This window comes from Lepisma saccharinum, chromosome 7, assembly GCF_977018435.1.
Source record: "Lepisma saccharinum chromosome 7, izLepSacc3.1, whole genome shotgun sequence".
Classification (NCBI taxonomy): Eukaryota; Metazoa; Arthropoda; class Insecta; order Zygentoma; family Lepismatidae; genus Lepisma; species Lepisma saccharinum.
The window spans coordinates 65,003,366-65,026,946 of NC_139235.1; the positions used below are offsets into that span (position 1 = coordinate 65,003,366).

The window sequence follows — 23,581 nt, forward strand, 5'->3', positions numbered from 1 at the left end:
AGGATAAATTAGATCAAGCGGTGGTGGTATCTGACTTAGAGGCTAAAGAGAAAACAAAGAAGTATGTGCGTCATAAGCTGAGCATAAGAAACAGCACAATATCACAAAGAAACACTTTTTGAAACTTATGTCATAGAAGATGTTTAACAATATTAAAAACAATAAATGCTTTCTATTTGTAATATACTAAGTATTGAAATTTTAAATAGTCTTTTGTGTTCGTACTACACATTTAAATACTTTTTTGTTGCTCCCGAGCGCCAAGCCTAGAATTTAAAGAAGAAATGTACATTTTCATAGTGCACGGAAGTTCGACATTCAGAAAGAAAGAAGGTCTAGTGGAAAACATTTCAAAACTTCCAAAAGGTATAGCAGTAATGAAAAGAGCACTCTTGTATGGAAGCCAGAAAAACCACAAGGTAGATTTCATAAGATACCTAGTAATCAGTAACCAACAAACTGCATTTTTAATATTAATGTCCTCATGATTAACGAACCTTATTTATTCTCACCACGCAATGGGTAAAATATTTGGAGCTTTATCCCACTTTCCGGAAAAATATTTCGTGTTTCTGCTACTTTTGACTTTTGTTGGCATGATATCCCGGATCACTTTTACGAGACGAGACGAGACAAAACGAGAGGGACGAGACGAGACGGGACAGAACCCTTCGAGACGGGACAAACGAATATTTTCGAGACGAGACACGAGACGAGACAGCATTTTCACGAGACGGGACGGGACAGACCAAAGTCTCGTCTCGTCTCGTCTCGTGGGCAACACTACTTTGGGGGAAGGCTTTTGGACGGTTGTTGAAAAATAAAACTGTTCTGAAGAAGATTGGTTCTTCTGATAAATACTTCTTGTATTCCCCAACTTCAGCTAACTACAAAAGTTGATCAGAAGAGACCAGAAACACAGTCATACCAAGATTATAATTATTAATTTGTTTTGACAACGGGAGACCATATTTCTTTTGTTTACTAGCTGATTACCCGGCATTGCCCCGGTATTTATTTATCCCAATCTTCTATTAGACCGGTGAATAATAAATTCTAACTATAGTGTTGCTTGTTCAAGGATGGTTCACCAAAGAATTTAGCGACTCCGAAAACTATGGATTCGACACTAATGTAGGTCATTTTTGACATTTTCTTTTTCACTCCCTCTCACCCCCCATTCCGATAGGTGATGAATTTGGTGTTGAACGACATTCGTAGTATCTCTATTGATCTTAGCGATCCTGAAAACTATGGATTCCACACTAATATCGGTAGTTTTCGATAATTTTTACATGTCACCCCCTTCCCACCCGCACCCCTAAGGGTGCCAGGGGTGTCTTACTCCTACAGTATTTCTTTTCAGATTGCAAGTGATATGTGTACCAAGTTTGACTGAAATTGCTCCAGGCGTTCGAGAGTTATGCCGGAACAAACATTCATACATTTTTATATACAGTATATAGATAATGTATCATTTATGTGATCCATAGTTTATTAAATGATAATAGCACGTTAATAATAACAAAAAATTGTAATTCGGCCTAACCGATTCTTCAGGAGAGGGAACTGACCTCCTTGGGAGGTCCCACTTTTGGGTCAAAATATTATGGTCACCCTACTGAAGATCATGAATGACTACTTTTGAAGATTGAAGCATTTAGTTTTACTAGTCACCTCTCAAAATGTACAGAAAGCATTCAGCAGGGTACAGAGCAAATCAAGTGAAGATGATTGCATATACTTAATCATTATAAAATTCTTACTTCATTTCTGCCTAAATACTAAATACCAAACCATCAAAATATATAACTCCCTGGCACAGGTTGTCCTCCCAAAAGCATGGAAAAGGCAATTATGTTGCTGCTTTCAAAATGCAACCCTGTTAAAATGGTGAATGATTTGTGCCCAATAAGCATACTTCCAATAATGTCAAAAATTCTACATCATGTATATGAATAGCTATTCACACGCATAATATCTCTGCATCTACTTTTCCAAAGCATCACTTCTGGCTTTCAACTCAAACAGCCATTCTGAAAGTTGCTGATGACTTACAAAAAGCTATCGATGAAAGAAAAATCACCTTACTTGTATGCCTCAAGTTCTCAATTCGATTGTATGAAGTTCAACTTGCTAAATTACATAGCATTAGGATTACTGACATGGCCCACAATTTGTTTGCATCGTGCAATAATAAGAGGGAGAAAAAACTTATTAAACTGGCTAAACATTCTAAATAGAGTTCCCAAAGTAGCATTCTTGGACTTCTCCATTTATTTATGTAACGGACTTGCATGAGAGCATGTCACATGTTCAGTATGCTGATGCACCCACACGTATGTACATACATACAGGGATAAAAGAATATTCAAATACGATATCTCACCTACAAAAATACCTTATGTCATAAATTTTAACCCAACTAAGTCGAAAGTTTTGATAATAGTATCGAAAATTTCTTGTGAAAAAATAAACGAAAGCACAGATCACATGATTCCCGCCAATTTGAATAATTTCCAATGAACTTTAGAAAACACCGTTACTAACCTCGACTTTGTCATTGATTTGCTTGCGCTTGGTTGGATTGGATTGAGTTGGTGTTTTAAGTACAGTTTTTGAATGAACATTTTTTCGATAAAAAGAGTGCTTTTTTGAAGAAAAAAACCGCAATTTTTGGCTTTTTACCAATTACAGCTAACATATTTCACTTAACGTTACTGTTATGAGTTTACAGGTTTGTAATGACATATTTTACAACTAGGTAAAAAAAATGTATATGATGTAGCAGCCAAGAGACAGATATTGGCTAATCCCAGTGGACACATATTGGATAGTGGTTCAGATACAATTTTAACCCTAGCTTACCGAGGCTTGGAGGTCCACCATCTCTATTTTTTTAGATTTTTCAACTGTTTGAAAATAAATTTCATTGTTCCCTAGGATGCTCCCAATATTTCTATATTACTTTTGCTCATAAAAAAAAATGTAATGTAAATAGAAGGCAAAATGCACTTGTTGGGCATAACAGGCGTCATCTTTGAATGGGAGTCTCATGCCAGACAGGGTACAATTGGTTGGTAATGATGGTAATTATTATATTTAATAAACAACTGCACTTCGACAAACAAAAAAGCATTAATAAAAAAATATGATGGATTTGTGAGTTTAAGTGAATGATAAAATATACGTGAGACACAATCATTGATTATTATTTTTATTAACAATAATAATTTTTGTAATTATTTAAATTAATAAATAATTGCACTTATATAATCAGCAAAGGAAGCAGTGATTCCATGATAAAATGGTTTCTTGAATTTTAGTGATAAAAAAAGTGTGTCCCTGTGAATTTTCCCGCGGTATGTAAGCTTCTTGTACTGCACATGTAAGTTAGGGTTAAAACTAAAACTAGTCTTGATGAGCACATTTGATCATGAAATGGACTAAAAACGAGCTTTTACATGTTTGTGTCTCAATTTAAATGTTGATGTCATAAAATATGAAACAAATGTTAGTATCAAAATATTCGATGTTTCGGAACAATTAAAAATCTTTACTGTTCACAACACATATGCATAAGTATACGTATTACGTGAATGTGTGTATATATATCCTGTTTAAGTGAGCTTTGAGACGGAAGTGACACGTGGCTCTTGGAAACCAACCCTTAGAAGTAAATGCCACCTTTCAAACCGAAGCAACACAAGCTGCAAGTGTCGCTTGTCACTTGGCCTGCACCGTTTTCTCAGGGAACTTTCAGACCAAAGCAACAAGTGACGTGTGTCACTTGGAAGCAGACCCTCGGTAATCCATTCAACCTTTTGAACCAAAGTGCGACAATGAGCAGCTAACTATGTCACTTGCATGTTGCTCGGACTATACCTAGGTACTGCTTTCTCAATGGCGTGCATCATGCCACTTCGGTCTGTTATTCTTGTATAAGTATGCCTTATACTGAAGGACACAGTGTCGCTTGTCATCTGTGACTTCACTCCTTCAGTGGCACGCATCATATCGCCTCGGTCTTGCTTGTGCATGCATGGTGGGCCCATGTCACTTGTCACTTCAATGTGACACCCAGCCCCACTGTCGTGTGTTGCTTCGGTCTGAACGTTCTCTATACTTAACAAGATTGTTAGCTACTTCATCAGATATTAAGATTCAGTTTAGCCTATAAATCACAGAGAACAATTGCAAGTACTGTTGTTGAAAAAAGGCCGGCTTTTTATAGAAGGTTCCTTTTATAATTATGAATGGGCTTCTGGAGCGAATAAAGTAATGCTGTTGCCTTGTAATAAGAAGGAGTCTGAGGTTCAATCCTCAGTGGAGGCAGAGAGCTTCGGATCTCATTTCAAACTGTAGGTCCAGTCCAGATTTCTTAAATAGATCTTCTTTTTTTTTTTCATTTGAGACCAGTCTCTTACTTGCTTCTGTTTCAGTTTTAGTGGCAGTGTTTCTCAACCGCCAGGCCGCAAAAGGTCCGTTGCACCTTGGGGTTGACAACTAATTTAAATCTAATTTTATATTTGACAAGTCTATACATAATTGAACTATGATTGTGGCATAGTTGATATATTAATATTAATTAAGGGTGCATTTTAAACTTAAATATAAACTTTAAAGATCATAAATGTATTTATGAGTGAAATTGTTGGGATCAGGGCATCGACTTATAAGAAATTAATTTACTGGGCTGTGGTCTCTTTGGGAACCACTGCAGCAAGCACTACAGTTCCGCCGGGCCAGGAACCGGCACGGAGACCGCCTTTAAGGCAGTGACCCTTTGTTGCCACGTTTAACTGCGAAGGAACTCGCGGTCAAACAGCCAATTACCAATTAGACCCACTGCTTTTGCAAGAGCCGACAATGTTAAAATTCCCCCTCCACAAGGCAGCCATTAGGGAAACAGGGTTTTGTAAAAATAACCGTTCTGTGCTGTGATTGCACACCCGTTAGTACGGCGGCGGAATTATAGTAGTTGCTCCGTGACAAGGTTTAGCGGCCATTTAACCAAATTATACATGATGTACTGGAAAGCCAGAATACAAATATATTTTTCTTAACACAAAATATAATGTCAAGAGATTTGATACTAGATTTTCAAAAGGTAAAGCAGTATTTTATTATTTGCTACATAGACATGTTCGTATAATAAATTCAAACATTGAAAATAATACCATACTATCAGGTTCTATTAAAACTACATACAAAACTACTCTAGTTACGTGAATATGTTTATACTACATAGATACATCACTTAAAGAATGTTGTAGGTGCTGACGCTATGATTTTTTTTGTGTGTGAAAATCTAGTATTATCACTATTAATCTATAGATCCATGGTTGCTTTCAATGCAAGCAGCTTCATATCTAATAAGTAGACCTCGGATTTTAGGTTTTTAACCTACTTTTTCCTTTACAGGTATGTAAGAAATAATGAGTTATGTCAGCGTTTCGTTAAAAAATGCAACAACTGATAAAATTTTATAGTGCCAAAAAAAAACATGTTGCTTGTTAGAACCTACTTTAGGTTTATGCGCATAAATCAAGCCCTTTTTTAGGTTTTTATATATTTTTAAAGGTTTTACAGAATTTTTATGTTAGACAGAGGCATTTGCTTTGTTTGGTCATGAAAAAATTCAATGACGAACATGTTTGAAACATACTCTCTGTCGATTTCCTCCAAGTCCATGGTGATTTTTTAAAGCTCTAAACAAAGCAAAATATCTGGTGCTACTGTTACCTGTACAATACAAAGTGGTCTGATCTGTGTGGTGTTGTTCACTTTCGAGTCACTTCGGTGCTTTGTGGCATTCACGTCTTGCAAACTAACACTTCAGCATTGAAGTTTGCACCACTGACTATGTTGTTGTTGAAAGATTATTTTCAGCATATAAGTACTAAGCAGCAAACAGCCTGGATATCTCTTTGAGAAGCACATAAATTCTAGTAGGGGCCTAGTCATAAACATGTAATAGAACGGAAAAAAATATTTGTAGTTTTAGTTCAACTAACGGCGAAAGAAACAGTAGACAAATTGTCCACCACCATTTTCATTCGACCTGTATTACACAATGTGAAGAAAATGAATTGAAATAATGACTTCAATGAGGAGAGAACAATGCCTGCATCGAACCAACATAGTTTCATTCCTTAAAACAACACAGAATATAGAATAAAAAAAGTAATTAAAATAGCGGTTGACAATTTGCCTACCATTATCTTTGCCGTTGATTGTACATAATACAACCACCACCGGAGAATTATAATCGTAACTGCCACTACAGCATTAAATTCCCTTCCAACCTCTAATATCCATCCAATGCCATAAGATAAGGTATTTAAAAAGAAAGTCAAACATTAAAACGTTATCTACCAGCAAGGCAGAAACACTTAATCATGAGTAACTTTTCAATCATATGTATCCATTGTAATAAATAACAATTTTGTGCATTTTTACCTCTTGCAGCTATTAACATTCTAAACTTCATTATTTTATTTCACTTCACCTTCCATCATCGTAATAAGCTAAGCTACCATTTAATTGTATCAGCTTGTATTTCACTGTATTAGTATATTGTACTGGGAACGCAAGCTGACATGTCTGATATCACAGCACGTAAATGCAAACGTGAATCATGGATGAAATAAATTTAATGTAATCTGTGTGAAAAATTAATGTTTAAATGTTGATACTTTTGTGGGGTATTTTTAGTAAATCACCAGGTGAGCTATTGTCACCAGATTTTAACCTGTGCATGATCTACAATCTGGCGTGCTACATGGATGTGTATATTCTTTAGTTGTTGATGTGTATGAAGCTTACGTCGGTGTGCATTTATTTTCGTGCAGGAGACAAGTGCTTGCTTTTGCACTCCATGGAATGGAGTTGGAAAATACCGCAAGGTGTTCTGATATGTGCTGCTAATTGTCATATGACATAAGTATGAAGGGGTATTACGTTCCTAAATGCTTTCGTTGTTAGGTTAGGAAGGTCAGGTTTAGGGCTATGAGCATTAAAATTACTTATGTAAATACTTCTCATCACCTGGTCATGTAATTTCTGGTCTTCAGCACCTTCTGCAGTAGTAGCATTTTTAACCCATAATCAGTTGCTTTGGTCATCATAACCCACACCTAACTTTTGTTTCTTTACCAATTCGTTAGGGTTCGTGGTAAGTGGGTCATACTTGCAGTAGCTTCTTATCTCCTTCTGCCCTCCACAGTTCGTCGGTTTGCTTTCCAGTGTTGGCAAGAAAGGTTGTACGTACATGGGTCGCTGTGACTCACCATGACCATTTACGTTTCTGCAAGTATACGGTGATGGACATATGTAAAGAAACTAATTATCACCAATTTCATTCAAAAGTGTACTATATTTCTTTCGTTATCATATTACTATTAAAAAAATTCTAATTCTTACCACACAGAAATGTATTTACAAATATTACTAAGAACACAAAATGTTAGTAAAAATAAATATGTACATTTATCTATTTGCCTAATGATGTAAAATATATAACAGAAGGACAAAAAATAAATATCTTTAAATATTGAAAAAAAGAAAGTTTAAATTTTCGGGGCACAGTGACCCACCGTGACCGCATTAATGTGAAATGAGCGTGACCTCTCCCAGCTTAATTTATAACTTCTTAGTAGTAAGTTCAGCAACACTGCCAATGAACATAATAAAATAAGACAAGAGAATGTTATGGTATGATTCAGGTAATTCCTTTTGCTGGTGAAAATAACCCTATACGCTATTCTCAGCACCTGGTGAAAATAACTCTACAAGCTATTTTCACCTTCTGGTGAAAATAGTCACAGCCATTACTTTTCAGCAATGAATGGGGGTAACATAATCGTTTCTGTACATATTTCTGAGCAATATAGCGCAAATTATGACAATTTTTGCTTTAAAATTATCCATCGTCTCAATTCATCAATTTCATATCATCACTCATCCCCATCTTCGCAAATTAGCCACAAGTGGCACAAGAAGCGAAGTAAAATAAAGCAAATCAATCAATCAACCACTGATATGCCATTAAATGAAAATAGTATAGTGATAACTAGTGGCTTAAGAAACTTGCAGCTGAGATCATGCAAAAAATATGTGCGATTTAATGCAGATTTATACACAACTAAAGGGCAATACAATATATTGTTATCGTTTCTATTTTAGTCTCAAAACTGAAGTCGTGTCTTATTGAAATCCGATATTAATTTTCATATTTTAAGCAAGAAAAAAAAATCCATTACGTTAATGTTAAATAGGCTAGATATTGTTTCAGGCGATTACCAACTAATTTTTGCCTCGCTAAAAGTTTCACCGCGCGAATAGGTCAATTTTAATAATTGCTATATAAAGCTCGCAACTGTAGAAATTACAATAATCTATTAAATAACTTGTACCGAAAATAATGGAAACGATCCACACATAAAACGCCACTTTTACGGTTACCTCAGTTTCTCAGATAAATATATTATGACGCACTATCAAATCTGTTTGCTGTTTGTTAATTACCAAGAACTCGCAACACTACAGAACACTAAATAATAACTCATTCATCTGAAACGAATCGTAATCATTGGCGCCAAAATTTAAAAGAGCTCCCTCTAGCGATAGACGAAGTTGATTATCAAGTGTTTTCTCGTTTTCAAATGTATTTTTAAAATTTTAATGAAGTTCGCACTTGTGTTTATTTTAATTGTTCATTCAGTGGGTCCATTAGAACTTATTCACATCCTTGTCTCTAGCAAAGGGCAGTTATACAACAGGAATCCTCTATGGTTACATTAATCATTATTCATGGCGGAAATTAAAAGGCATCTCAACACGTGTCTCCCTTATCACACAACACTACGACAACCCTTCGTTCTGACGTCAGACGAGCAATGATTTCTTTAATAGGTTAGGTATGTTAGGCTTGGTTCTTCTTCTTCTTTTTTTGACCCTATCAACTGTTAGTCGATTTTAGTCATCTTTCTGAGTTTTTTGTAAAATATATTTAGTTGACAATGCACTTATTTTAAACAAGAAAAAAACAAAAAAACAACAACAACACAAACACACACACACATATATATATATACTTTTTGTTAGATCGTCAAATTACATCTTCTTGCATATCCATAAAGAAGCCATATAGTGGGAGGAAAGGGATCCGTGAGCAGGGCAATTAGAGATGTAGGGAATGGAACTCCATGGCGACGCAAACCATTATATAATTTATCTCGTTCTCTGTCGAAATTAGGACATTGTAAAAAGAGATGTGTGGCATCTTGATTAACTTCTACACATGTGCAGGCTTGTTTTGTTGTAATATGTAATCGTGCTAAATGATCATTAGTGTGAACATGACCTGTACGTCTTGGAAGATTATATGAGTAGTACAGTGGGATCCATGAGTATTATCGTACAAAATGGCCATGACTATTTTCATTAATTTTTCTCTTGCAGCCCTAGTTAAGAGTTCAGTATGGGCTGTTATGGGCTTTTACTTTTGAGATCCCCACCCCCATTCTGTCAGAAACAAAAGTCGTTAACATGCGAAGAGAAAATAATAAATATGCAAAAAGGAGAGGAAATGTAAGGTTTTGATGGTCTATACCTTCTTTTACAATTCAGAACATTCAAAAAATGCGCTTTCCCTTCTTATGTTAAGCTCGATTTGGGGAGTTAAAAATAACAGCCTTCCGCCTGTTGCCACTCGGTGCAAACACGTGTTGGGAAGAGGGAAGGGGATGGGGAATGTCCAGGCAAAAGTTCGTGAATAGGCTTCCGTGGGGTCAAGTGGTTTCTTATTTGTGTGCGCGTTTTCTCATTTTGGGAAATTCTCCGAAAACAGGCATATTGTATGCATTGGCGGATCTAGCGGGAGACCCCAGGTTCACTTGCTCTTCCCAAAGGATGACTAACTATTATAAAAAGTATTGATAGCATTATATTAAAAGAACATAAAATGATCGAGCAGTTCTTTTCCAGATAGTAAGGATTGACGCAAATGCATAAATAGGGAATAGATTTATGAGGTACCTAAGTAAATTTAATCCGGGACTTGTTGCTTGCAAGGCAATAACGTTAACTGATGGACACAAAGCGAGAGCATTTTAGATTGAATATTTCCAATGTCTGTCTCTTTCTTTCTGTAATCTTTGTTCACACAAATACAACAGAACTTCATCTACTTCATACCTCTAGTAATTGATTAATTGAGTTTTAAATCCACTTTTCTGCACAGATATGTTAATTGGGACTGGACCTACTGTTTTATGTGAGAGGTAGACGTACGAACCACTATGTGCCTCCACCGGGTATGGAACCCTAATCCCTTAATTAAAATGCGACGACGGGGGTGTTTTGCTTTGGTGTATGCCGGTATAATGAACACTGTTCCGTTTCAAATGAGACAGTGCGCCGAAAAATGTGTAAGAGGACTCCCCGATGGCGCAGTGGTAACGTCGTCGCCTCGTAATGAAGGGGTCCCGGGTTTGATATCCGTTGGAGACACATAGTGGTTAAACTGTAGGTCCAGTCCCAATTTGCCTTTCTGTGCATAAAGGAAAGAAAAACACTGCCGACGTTTTGATAAAATAGAGAGCAAGACGTATGAAAAGTATATTCGGAAACAGTTATTTTCAAATCTTCCTCCACGGACCGTCATTATTCTGGACCAACAGCTGCAAGAATGAACAGCTTCCCACCAAGTCATGCATTCTTGTATGTTCCTGGTCAACGCAAACTATTGTAGGTGGCAGCACCCCTGTTTAGACCCCACGCTTTTGATGGGCAATTGTTCTCCCATTTAAATACATGGGGAATTTGATGCTGAACGTGCTGCTATTACATTAAATTGCAAGTTTAATTTCATCTTAAAAAAGGTAAAGTGCTCCCCTGTGCTTAGCACCACGCCCCACACTTTCTTGATCCGGTCGTGAGTGGGGGTGATGTGATCAGCATCACGCCCCTGACCGCCTTTACCCCCAGGGTTTCCCCCAAGGACCCATGTCATTCGACGCTGGGTGGGCGCCGGGACCGCTTCCGTTAGAAAAGTTCCCGGATTTGAACCGGCCGGGGATCGAATTCGGGACCTACATGGTAGTCAGACGCGTTATCGACTGAGCCACCGCGGCCACTTAATTTCATCTTAACATCGGAAATTATGTGGGAACATCAGTGCTGTGAAACTAAGAATTTTAATAGGACGATCGCCAACAACAGAAAAGATATCGGAACTAAAAAAAGCCTTAAAATTTGCACAGCACTTGTTTACGTCACTTTGAATTTTCACAATTTAAGTGCTTTATTCTTGTGAATCTGGTAAAGAATAATACATAATATTTCCACGTGACTGTACTTTTATTTTTAAAGTTGTTATTAATACCCGACTCCTTTTTTTTACGTGATATCATACTTTTCCTCATGGCTAGTAAATATGGTTCTCTATTTTATACATACACATTTATCGAGAAGAATAGTTATTACAAAAAATATGTTACATTCTGTTTCATATTTCGCAACCTCTAGGGCTTTCTTATTTACAGGAATTATAATTTTAAAAGGACGAAAATACGAGGGGGAAATATCTGGTTAATACAAAGAAAACATATGCTAATATTAAGTTATCGGATAGGTCATAGTGTATAATAATAAATATTATGCGCTTATCCACTTAATACATTTTCTCTTTGTAATTTTGGTACTTTCTCCGATTCCTACTCCCGCCGTTGAATTGCACATACTCGCAAGTCGCAATAAGAGGAGACATGAAAGCGTAGTGTAAAAATCTATTATTTTTTTTTTTATTATAGACCCATGGCAGCTAGGGACGACCAAAATTACGTCAAGTTTAGTGCTCTTTGTGCATAAATATACTATATTTAGCCCGTCTGAGCTACCCTGTCGTTGCGCTTTAATACATAATTCTTAGGTTCAGGAGAATGTAATTTTCAGAAACTTATGACTTGCTACATAATCCTAAAGGTTTGCTAAACTCATTTTTGTTATTGATTTACACGAGAAATTCTTACCTTTGTTGAAAATAACGTTTGAATAGCCATCCTATCGCGCTCCAATGTAAAGGTTAGGGCAGCCAGATGACGAACGAAATTATTTAGGGACACAACAGGGCTGGCGCCTCTAGCGGAAAAGTTTGGCAGTGAACAGCCCCGTTGACCACTAACTTTTGTTGCGGCGTGTACTACAGTAGACGCTCGATGCGCGCTGGAGCTTTCTTCTACTGTGCACCATGCGGCAACACTGTTGCCATAAGCCCCATACTGAACTCTTAAGTTGGGCTCACCAATATGTGCTTTTAAGCGATGGATTTTTATGTATGCTTGTGCAGAAGTTGTCAACAGCTTGTTTTGAATCTTCTTTTAATTCTTGAAGCTCTTATTGGGTGAAATAAAGTGCACGAACATGGTGATGGACAATTTGCACGGTAATACTCTTAGATCCCGCTGTACCAGGGTTTATTTTGTGAATGTTCTGCAAACCATTTATATGTATTGCCCAGGATTGAAATTGTTCCATACACCACTGTTTCCATTTATCTTGAAGTTTATATTTAACTCTTGGGAGAAGATCCGTGTATGGAAGTCTCGCAAGTGAGGTAGATTCCGATGATCGGGCGGCTTTGGTATATACGACCACACGTTCATTTCCCGTGTTTACTTTTTGAGCCTTTACGTAACTAAAGTGAACGTTGATATTTCTTCCATTAGCGTACTGGGTTTGTTGGATTATAAGGATGATAAATAAAGAATGTTTACAAATCTGAGGATATGATTAACTCAGCGCCATTAATACGCTTAAAGCATCTGTTATGATAAGAATTTGTATAACTACTATGGCTAGCGTATGTGAGAGCTTTATATATTTCGTAACTTTCTACAGTGAAAATAGAAGTGCCAGGTGGTAAACGGAATTGTTTGTTTATATTTTGATCTGGAATGAAATAAGCACAACCCACACCTAGGCGATCTTTGGATCCATCAGTATATATGATTAGGTGTGTTGGCCATTTCTCTTTATACATGATATGTCTTCCTAGATTCCTGAAATGGATATTGCATTGAGTATATAAGGGTATGTCTAATTGATAAATTAAAGGTTGTTGGAAGGTGAAAGACTTTGCACGGGTTTCCGGGTCTATGTATTGGCAATATGCAAAATAAAAGAACGTGTGTTTAGGATCTATGACTTTAGCTACTGTCCATTGTTTTCGTATTTCAAACAATTTATTGAATGGATGCGTATGATTTTCCCAGGTTTTGAGCAGAAATTTTATTGTTAATTGAATCCGTCTATGTGTCAAACTAGTTTCTCTGCTTTCCATATATACACTGACATTAGGACAGGACTGCATGAGACCTAAGCAGGTCCTCAAAGCTTTTCTCTGTAGTATGTCTATTTTGTCTAAAAGACTTACTTTTGCACCCCCATAACTAAAGGCTGCATACTCAAAGTTTGATCGAAAACAATTCCTGTAAAATAGAAGTAAGATTTTGGGGTGGCCACCCCATTTAATTGTTGTCATACTACGGAGTATATTTATTATTTTACGGCCTTTATTGATTAAATGCATAATGTGTGTATTCCATGTGAATCGCCTGTCAAAATGTATACCTAAATATTTATGTGTTTCTATTACTGGAATATTAGAAATATGTGATATCTTGTTGGGATAAGTACACAATCGCTTATTATTAAAACAAATCATTTTTGATTTTGTTTCGCTGATGGATAATCCTTCGTTGAAAAACCACGCTCTTATGGTGGAGATTAAATTCTGCATTGCTGTAATACCTTGAGTAGCATCATCTGTAATGTTATAGAAACAGAAATCATCTGCATATTGAAGGGGATGAAATGGTTGAATTAGTAATGCATGTATCTCATTCGTATACATATTGAATAATAGGCTTGGTTCTATTAGCATAGATGCACTGCAAATTTATTATTTATGCTAAGAGAACTAAGCCTAACCTAACAACGTAGGCATTTAACGTAACAATAAAATCATTCGTCGGTGACGTCAGAACACAAGGTTGTCCTGGTGTTGTGCAATAAGGGAAACCCTGTCATACAGGCTTCAAAGGACAATGGCACGCAAAGCAAAACAAAACAGTGTTGCCAAATAAAGGGAAATTTCCCTTTTGAACTCTACATTATTTTGGCTGAACCCTACATTATTACAGTTGATTTATTTTATTTTACTTCGCGTTTTGTGCCTCTTGGCTAATTTGCGAAGATGGGGATGAGTGATGAAATGATGAAATGATGAAATTGATGAATGGACATTCACAAACAACCATGCCCGAGCGGGATTCGAACCCGGGACCCTTGGCGTCGCAGCGCGATGTGCTAACCACTCACCCACAGGGTCCGGCTTTTAAGCTTATTGTACGTAGCTTTTCTGTATCTTCGGATAATTGTAACGATGATAATTAACGATTTAATGGATTCATGACCATGATTCAAACCTGGGACATCTGACCAGAAAGCATTAAAGATGACATGTAAGTGAAAAATTTGTGTAACATTTTTTATTCATACGAACATGAAGTAACGGAAATTTTACTACTACTGCTGCTGCTGCTGCTACTACTACTACCTCTGCTAATAATAATAATTATTATATTTGTTTAGGTGAAGGGAAAAAATGGTCCAAAAAGGGAAATTTGCCCCTTAGAAAGGGAAATTGTGTCCTCAGATTGTGGCAACACTGAAACAAAACAACCTGTGGGAATGGCGGATTCGAACTATGTTGTACACGGTAATGTGTGAGTCGAACATTTATTGTTTGTGGATGACATGCGAAAAAATAGGTAGTCCAGTAAACATAGAAGAATAGAAAGAACTCGAACGCAAGATAATATTCTCAATATACATGTTATTATAATTACAGTAAAATGTTGATGTCCTGAAGGCCTAATTTGTTATGACAAAAGTGATTACGCATGACACAGTTTGTCGAATTTTGCCCACAGGTAATTACATTGGAACTAATTGGCCGTAGCAGGTAAATTATTGACAAAGCACAGTACGTTTACATGTATTGAGATATGTGTCAGTAAAAAGTACGTACTTTAACCTTACAATTTATGTAGAGGTACCAGTTAGATATACCGGAAACACATTTAACTCGTTTATTTTGAAATAACATTAATTTCTACTTACCTCAGATGCATAGCGGAACATTTTTCAACTAGGGATTACTTTTTTTCCATGAAAAAAGCGTTATTTTTAACATTATAAGTATTTATTGGTCATTGCTAATTGGCGGCCAAATTTTGACTCGCGTTGTCTATCGTCAGCTGACATGCAGTGTTTCCAAACTTATGAACCGATAAATGCCGCACAAACTATTCACAAATGTTTTTTAAGCGAAAATTGATCAACAAACCATTCACGGAAGGTTAGGTTCAGTTAGGTTAGGCAAACAGAAAATTGAATTGGAAAAAAAAAACCGCTCACACGTCATCTTGTAAAACTACAGCGTGGTTGTTACACTGACAGGGGGTTACGTAATCGAACGCACGGAATATTTGATTCACGTAGTCGAGGGTAATAGTGGCACGAGCTATCGTGCAACGGAGATACATGATTGTCGAAAAATACCTTATTTACAAGCCGAATAACTTGCACAATTCGAAAAAACAAGAAATGTGTTTCCGGTATATCTAATCGTTACCATATATATCTCTTTGTGAAAATTTAGAATATCTCGACATAAACGCCGAAAAGTGATTGTTCTTCATTACAACATCCGGCCCAAGTTCCTTTTGTTTTATCGTGCTACGAACGAATGCAATTTTAACATGGTTCGATTTTGATTTACTTCTGTTAACACATACTGCAGAGTTTTAACGGTTACTTAAGATTTTGTTCTATATATGCTTTCGTAGTTAGGTTAGGCAGGCTAGGTTTGGTTCTCTTAGCATTAAAATAAAGTCCCTAAATGCATTCTACTAAGGTTCCGATTTACTTTTACATTAATTCCCACTAGTCTACGATACTTACAGTCGCTTGTTAACAGAAAATACATTGTCCATGGGAAGTGTGCATGCTTGTGTAAGCTAATTTTTAAGGGTTTTTTTCCAACATAAATAACTTTGTTCAAAATCCAAACAGTGCTCATTACTTTAAGGAAGGTTCGGTAGCAGTTCCGTATATCGGAAACACATTAAAATCGGATGTTTTGTGTTTCGCATGGTTCGTACTTACCAATTGTGTATTGCAGAACATAGTTCATAGTTCAAGTTCAATTTCTCACATACAGAGTGATTTTTTTTATTCCTTTCTTCGCTTCCTCAACACACAATATGGCGGCCACATCTTGACTCACGTTGTGGTTATGCAGTGTTTCCAACCCTCTTCACCGAAAAATACCTACTATCGTGTACATTGTACATTATGCACGGGTAGCTGACGGATAGCCCCACGAACTATTATGCATTGTATCTGACGGATAGCCCTACGAACTATTTCCGATAAGGTTAGGTTAGGTTAGGCAAGCATAGTCAAAAAAAGAGGGGTTGAAAACACTGACAGGGGCTTACGTCATCAAACGTACGCAGCATGCAGTTCACGTAGTGAAAGCAATGGCAATTGTGCGTCGGTGAGTTATTTCTCTTGAAAAATACATGATTTCCTGGTCAAATAGATTCCACGATGGAAGAAAATACCTTGACGAACGTTGGAAAGCTTGCAGAAACTCATTTCCGTAAGTAGTTTCTTCTGTAAAAATGAAGAAATGTGTTTCCGATATACAGAACTGTTACTGAAGGTTCAAATTACGGGTGACAATGATTGGCCAAAATTCTACGATAATTAGACCGTGCTAGGAGCATTTTAAAAAATCATAAAACAATCTGAACCATTACCCAAAATCCATCTTTGTACCAGTATTATCCTTGTTCCAATTTTCCATATTTTCAGAGTCTAAAGTCGGTACCTTTTGAAAACACACACACACACACACCAAAAAAAAAAATACAAGTGCTACCCCGGAGACCCAGGGTGGGGTATCTAAGGTTGGAATTTTTATCGCCTTTTCCCTGCATAAAGGGGCTATGGGAATCACCCAGCATCAAATTAATGGGTACCTGGGGTCAACTCTTGAAGGGTAAAGGTGGCCAGGAGTGATGCTGATCACATCATCCCAACTTTGCTCGAGATCAAGAATATGTGGAATTTTACCGGACCCCTGCCCGATTTTTGAAATATTTCGCATACTTACTAATTGAGTATTTTAAATTTAAAATTTGGGAGTCATGTGTAGAAATTGAAAAATAAGCAAAATTGAGTGGTCCGCGATCGGAACACAAACCCTGGATTTCTCCACGAAAACAATGGTTATTTCAATATTTTACGTTTTAGAACTAAATTTTAACTATGTTTGCCTAACCTAACTTTACCGTGAATGGTTTGTGGGGCACCGTAAAAATAAATGTCAGTTTTGTAGCACTTGAGCGACAAATTTTAACTACACAATCGTGATCAAGTGTCCTAAATTATTGACTATACGAAATATGAACAAATGCCCTGTATTATTAATATGTACCCAACTAAAAGTTACTAAAAAAACTTACGAAAGAAATAACTTTATTTCCTACCTTCAAAGTGAAGATTACTGAACAAGTGAACGATATTTCGTGAGTATAAGAACTAGGATAGAAATTACGGAAGGGTCGGGTATTGTAAATGGCCCAAGTTCCTTGTGTTTTATTGCGATTTCATCATGCTACGAATGCAATTTTTACATGGTTCGATTTTGATTTATGTCTGTTAAACACATACTGCGGAGTTTTAGAGATCACTTAATACAGTGTGTCCGTAAAGTCATGGTGCACTTTTGACCGGTCACAGGAAAGCAACAAAACAAGATAGAAATGTGAAATCTTCACCAAATAAAAGGAAAACTCTCCAAGTTTCCGTACTATGATGCGCATGCGTGTGCGCACACAAGTGATGACGCAACACCACGAACTGCGCAGCAGCGGATCAGCCCTCGCCCACGCTAGTCGAGATGTGGACGGTACAGAGGCAAGTCCAGTGTGTTCTGTGGCTTGCGAAGTTCGAATCCGTGAGCAAAGTGCAACGTAAATATCGTCGCGTGTACAACGAAGCGCTTCTGTACAGTCCACATCTTGACTGGCGTGGGCGAGGGCAGATCCGCTGCTGCGCAGTTCGTAGTGTTGTGTCATGACCTGTGTGCGCACACGCTTGCGCATCATAGTACGGAAACTTGGAAAGTTTTTTTTTATTTGGTGAAGATTTCACATTTCTATCTTGTTTTGTTGCTTTCCTGTGACCGGTCAAAAGTGCACCATGACTTTACGGACACACTGTATTTTGTTCAATATATGCTATTGTGGTTAAGTTAGGCAGGTTAGGTTTGGTTCCCTTAGCATTAAAATAAAGTCCCTAAATGCATTCTACTAAGGTTCAGATTTACTTCTACATTCATTCCCACGCTTCTACGATATTTACTGTCGGTAGTCGACAGAGAATATCTTGTCCATGAGAAGTGCGTAAGGTAATTTTCAAGTTGTTTTTTTCGACATAAATAACTTTTTTTCGAGTCCAAACAGCGCTCATTACTTTAAGGAAGGTTCAAATTTCGTGTGACCATGATTTCCAAAATTCTACGATAATTAGTCTTTGTTCTAGGAGAAATCATAAAGCAATCGGAACTGTTACCCTTACTTCATTCACAGGTGGGGGTTGACACCCAAAAGGTGCAAGAGCAGCTCTGTTTACTTGTTGAAATGTATTTCCTTTGTTTCTTTGTCTGTTGAAGCTGATTTGTAAATAATCTATATACTCTGAAACCACGAAGCTTTGAATGAAGATTACCTCAAGTAAATAAAATTTCAGGTATCATAAAAAAGTTTTTGTTTAAATTCTTGCATATTGTTCATGAAGTCACACTTATATTGCATTAATTAAAAGTATACTTTTTCTTTGTAGTGACAAAAAATTTAATTACTTGACATTTAAACTCAATTTGTTGTAACTTGAAAGGAACACTGAAGATGAATGATTTTTTGTAAGTCATTTCCTTTCTTATGGCGTAGCCAAATAGTTAGAACAGTCACCTTAGGTGTGATCAATCCCAGGGTCAATTCCTAACTAGAGCCTGAAAATTTTTATGTTGACTCAGCAGGACTCGTTTCTGAAGCCAGAAAGCAGCAGAAATGATACTCACTTCACTGACTGGTCATCATCATTCTTCGCCATTTCCTGCCTCTGGCTGGGTTGGCATAGAAGTCAGGCTCTCCATTTTTCACAGTCTTCCACCATTCCTCTCTTTCCACGGTGTTCCAATCTTGTCCTCTTCTCCTGACACTCTCCACTATCTGCTCTTTCCACCAACATCTTGGTCTCCCCTTTGGCCTTATTCCAGTGACGATGCGTGGTCTTAAGAAGAAGGCAAGCAATGCAGTACTCCGAAAAGGGAGGGGGGAGTAAATGCAGCTCATTACCCTAGTTTTTCTAGTAAAGAAAGGATATTTTAATAATAATAATAATATATCCCCCACCTCCTTTCTCAACGGCCATGCTTCTTAGTTCAAAATTGTTGGTCACATTATTTATATAATAAAATACTTGAAGTAAGACTTGAAGCTTTCCTGGCAACGAATGATGAAAAGATTCTCTCGGGCTATCGACCAGGTGAGTTAGTGGAAAAGATACCAAGCTTTCGAGAGCTAAGGTCACTCACCTGGTCGATAGCCCGAGATAATCTCTTCATCAATAAAATACTTGCTATTACTTACAGCTTCCCGTACACAATTTGAAATAGCCATGTTTGTTTTGGTAAATTCACAACACACCAAACGAAAGAGAACACTCACTTCAACCACTCGTTCTTCCCACAGAAATGGAAAATGTTCCAAAAAGCTCCGAAACTAGCAGAAAATTATGTCAACCTCGTTGTAAAAATTATTGTTCACAAGAGAGTAATAGAACTGACCTGAAGCTTAAAATTAATTAAGCTTCGCAATAATAGGTCATTACAACAGAAAGAAAATGCGCCAGTTCTTTTTTTTTTAAATAATATATCGTATTATTAAAAATAGTATTGCGAGTTTGATAGCATTTAGGACTTAACGTTTTTGCTATTTGCAGGTCTCAGAAGAGAGTTTCATTGTTTTCATTACATAAGTTTTATAAAAAAAAACAGTTTATTGAATTGGTTTACATGGAAACTCACGATAATATTGTATAAATTATTTGGTAGTTATCAACACTGGCGTTGCATTGCAATTTGATACGAGAGAAGTGTGAGGTGGACAATGGCCAGCTGTTCTGCAGATTCCAGCGCTCTCCAGTGGCGGGGTCACCATCTTTGTCTTAACCCCTGAACGTCGACATCATTGACACATTTTACAAATCGGGAAACTTAAAATAATGCTTTAAAGTTTGTCTACATGGAATTTGGAACAGTTATAATGATTTATTTTAATAATTCTGTGTTTATAATAAAGGAAATATTCATCTTCGAGGTCGTGTTAACACATAAATGCTTTCTGCTATTAGTGCTTGCTTTGTGCTTGGCTCGGCTGATTTCGAGAGAAGCCGAAAAGCAGAGCTTTTATAAGTGGTTTGGGGACCGTACCTTCACCAGCATCCACCCTTCGCCATATGATACTTCAGAAGAGTTAGTTTCCTGCGCACTGGCTGCAAGGAGAAAGGTTGCTGCTTGCCAACGGGCTGCTGAGGGAGTTTGCCGCCATAAAATTTCGCGAAATTGAGTGTGATAGAAACTAAATAAGCCACTCAACATTATGTACATTAAATAATATTTTAATAGTGTACTATATCTTCGACACTGCCTTATTCCCACTCCTTGTGCATTATAAGCTCTTACTGGTAGTCTTTCTGCATCCATCCTCTTCATGTGTCCGAACCATCTGATCTGTGCCTGATCTAACCTGTCCTGAAGCTGCACCACACCCACTGTCTGATCTCTTCATTCCTTATAGTCTACCCCAATATACTCCTTAAAAATTTCATGTCCACTGCCTGCATCTTTCTTTTGTCTCTGTCATTGTCCAAGTTGCTGCTCTATATGTAATTATTGTCACAGTTGGCACACTATGCATTCACCCGATGAAAAAAACTGGCATGCCTCGGCACTCAGGGGACTGTTGCATCATGGATTTTTAGTTTACTTTATTCTGCTACATAGTGTATCATTTATTTTTTCTTCTTATTTTATTGAACATGATATTCTTTTGTCGTTTCAGGTTTTATTTGAAGTCCCACTATAACTGAGACATGGGGAAAAACAAAGGAATACAGGGTAGGGACTCCTTTGAGAGAATGAATTTCCTCTACCAGGCAGCCCACTTGATGATGGCCAAATGCCCCCAGGAACCTGACATTGCTGCATACTATGGGAGCCTGATGGTGAAGATAGGGAAGAAAGCTGTGCTGAGAATGGACCCAAGCATTAAGAGGACTCTTTGCAAAGGATGTTGTGTTGTGCTTGTGCCAGGTTTGAGCGCTGAAGTCCGTGTTAGGAAGAAATGCCTTTTGTGGACTTGTCTGAGATGTCAAACTCTTAAGCGTTTTCCTATTCGGAAAGGATATAAAATATGGGCTGAGAAGCCAGAATCCACTGTACAAACAATTGATTGCAGCAGGTGAATTTCTTTCCTTATTTTTTTTCCTAATGTAGATTGCATCTAAAGTAGAATTGTTATTTTTTGTTGCAGGATCTAAAACCTTATGTACTGTATAATGAGAAGCATTTTATGTATTTTCAAACACACCAAAGATTAAATTTTCTGATCAGATTTGCTATTTACTGTTACATACCACCTTTATTGACTTGTTACTGGATGATTTAAATGCATTGCGCTCAAGGTTTTGGTGACAGTTTTGATTATTTTAACTTTCATTCATATAGTATGAACTCAGGATGCCCAGGATTTTCAAAAGAGGTGGTTATGGTAGTCAGTCGTCATTTTGCCATCCTTTCATGCCTTTGATGTTCTTTTTTTTTTACGAATGCTAGGCCAAATGCATGCCCCCCCCCCCCCTGGGCATGCCACTGCCACCAATCATAGTCAAAATAGACCACCATTGATAGAAATCGCTGAAAGTATTATAGCCATCATAAGAAAAATTGAGGACCAAATTGAAAAACAATCTAACCTTTTCTCTCTGTGATAAAACATTCACGTCTCTATTAACAATTGTGTTTTAACCATATTTTCTTAAAGACAATAAACTACAATTAATGTGTTGTGGAGTTGTATAGTGAGTGTAATATTGCACTCACGTTTACCAGAAAATAGTAGAAATGCTAATTAAGGAAACGTTATACAGTAAAACCTTATTAATTCGGATTCCGATAAGCTGGACTTTGCTTAATCCGGACAGCCAAAAGCAAAAAAAAAAGCAATGCGAGGTTTTAATTGTGGCTGGAAGTCAACAATTGCATTCATCATAATAGAGTATCGCGAATGTTCATACTGCATTGTCGTATCGCTTTACATTTTACTGTACTGTATAGTGTATTTAGGCCTATGCCCTTTAAATACACCATAATAAACTTGTTTTGTTGCTATAAACGGAGTTTTAATGCAATTTCTACTGTTCTTTTAGGTTATTTCAGTCCCCCCCCATTAGTCCAGATTAACGAGCTTTTACTGTATAGGGTTTTCAAATAAATATATTGATGTATTATTATAATTATTATTATTGTACGTGGCATCTGCACTCACAGCCAGTGTAGTCCTCTTTTTTGGTAGTGTTGTGTTGTCCATATGGTAATTTATACACATAAGGTAAGGTGAAGTTCCCCGTACAAATAGCACTGTGCGGTGAAAGCACATTTAGGGCATGGGGGGTAAGACGACACATTCTTGATGTTGGCCATTTTGGAGGTGATGTGATCAGCACAATGCTCCAGGTTGCCTGCTCCCAGGTACCCATTGATTTGAGGCTGTGCGAGTCCCAGAGCTGCTTTATGTGGGGACAATGCCAGAAAAATTTCAGCCTTACATCACCCACCCTAGGAATCGAACATGGGTCTCCCATGTGGACTGGACCACCATGGCTCTATTATATGTTTGTGATTTTCCTTATCCATTTAATCTTATCATTTTTCCTTATCTTCACAATTAGCCAGAAGTGGCAGAAAGATGAAGTAAACAAATCATTCATTCTGGATGGGGCAGTATGAAATCTAAGAATATATTTATGTTAAAACACAATATGATTCATTACAATTAGATATAAAAGACAATATCACAAATGACTACCATGTGTCCTTTTGTGTGGATTTCTGATGGTATTTTCATGTAATCTCCCAGTGACTCATCAAACTCCTTTGAGCTCTTCAGTGTTTGTTGGGTTACACCTTACCTTTCACGTAGCTCTGGAAAAAAAAAACAGAGCGAAATGATGACATATTTGGCGAAACATGTTTTTCACAGAACTTGCATTAGTGTAATATGTGTTTTAGCCATGATTACATTTGTCATGGCCTACAGCTGATAAATACATATCACAACCGTACCAGGATCGGAAAACAACCAATAGCTCTTCTTGG

The 23,581-nt window shown here is 37.1% G+C and overlaps 1 protein-coding gene across 3 annotated transcripts in view; it reads left to right on the top strand.

The window, feature by feature from the left end:
- Positions 1-21,818, top strand: part of Rpp21 (ribonuclease P protein subunit Rpp21) — a 114,311-nt gene extending 92,493 nt beyond the window's left edge. The window contains exons 1-2 of one of the 3 annotated variants that reach the window (XM_083125356.1): positions 14,762-15,031; positions 21,267-21,818. In XM_083125356.1, the coding sequence (XP_082981482.1) occupies positions 21,298-21,669 (372 nt within the window). In that variant the 5' untranslated portion in view covers positions 14,762-15,031; positions 21,267-21,297 and the 3' untranslated portion in view covers positions 21,670-21,818. Of the gene's footprint in view, positions 1-14,761; positions 15,032-21,266 lie in introns of those variants that run through there. The other 2 variants (XM_083125357.1, XM_083125354.1) reach the window with 2 other exon arrangements.
- Positions 21,819-23,581: the final 1,763 nt, after the last annotated feature.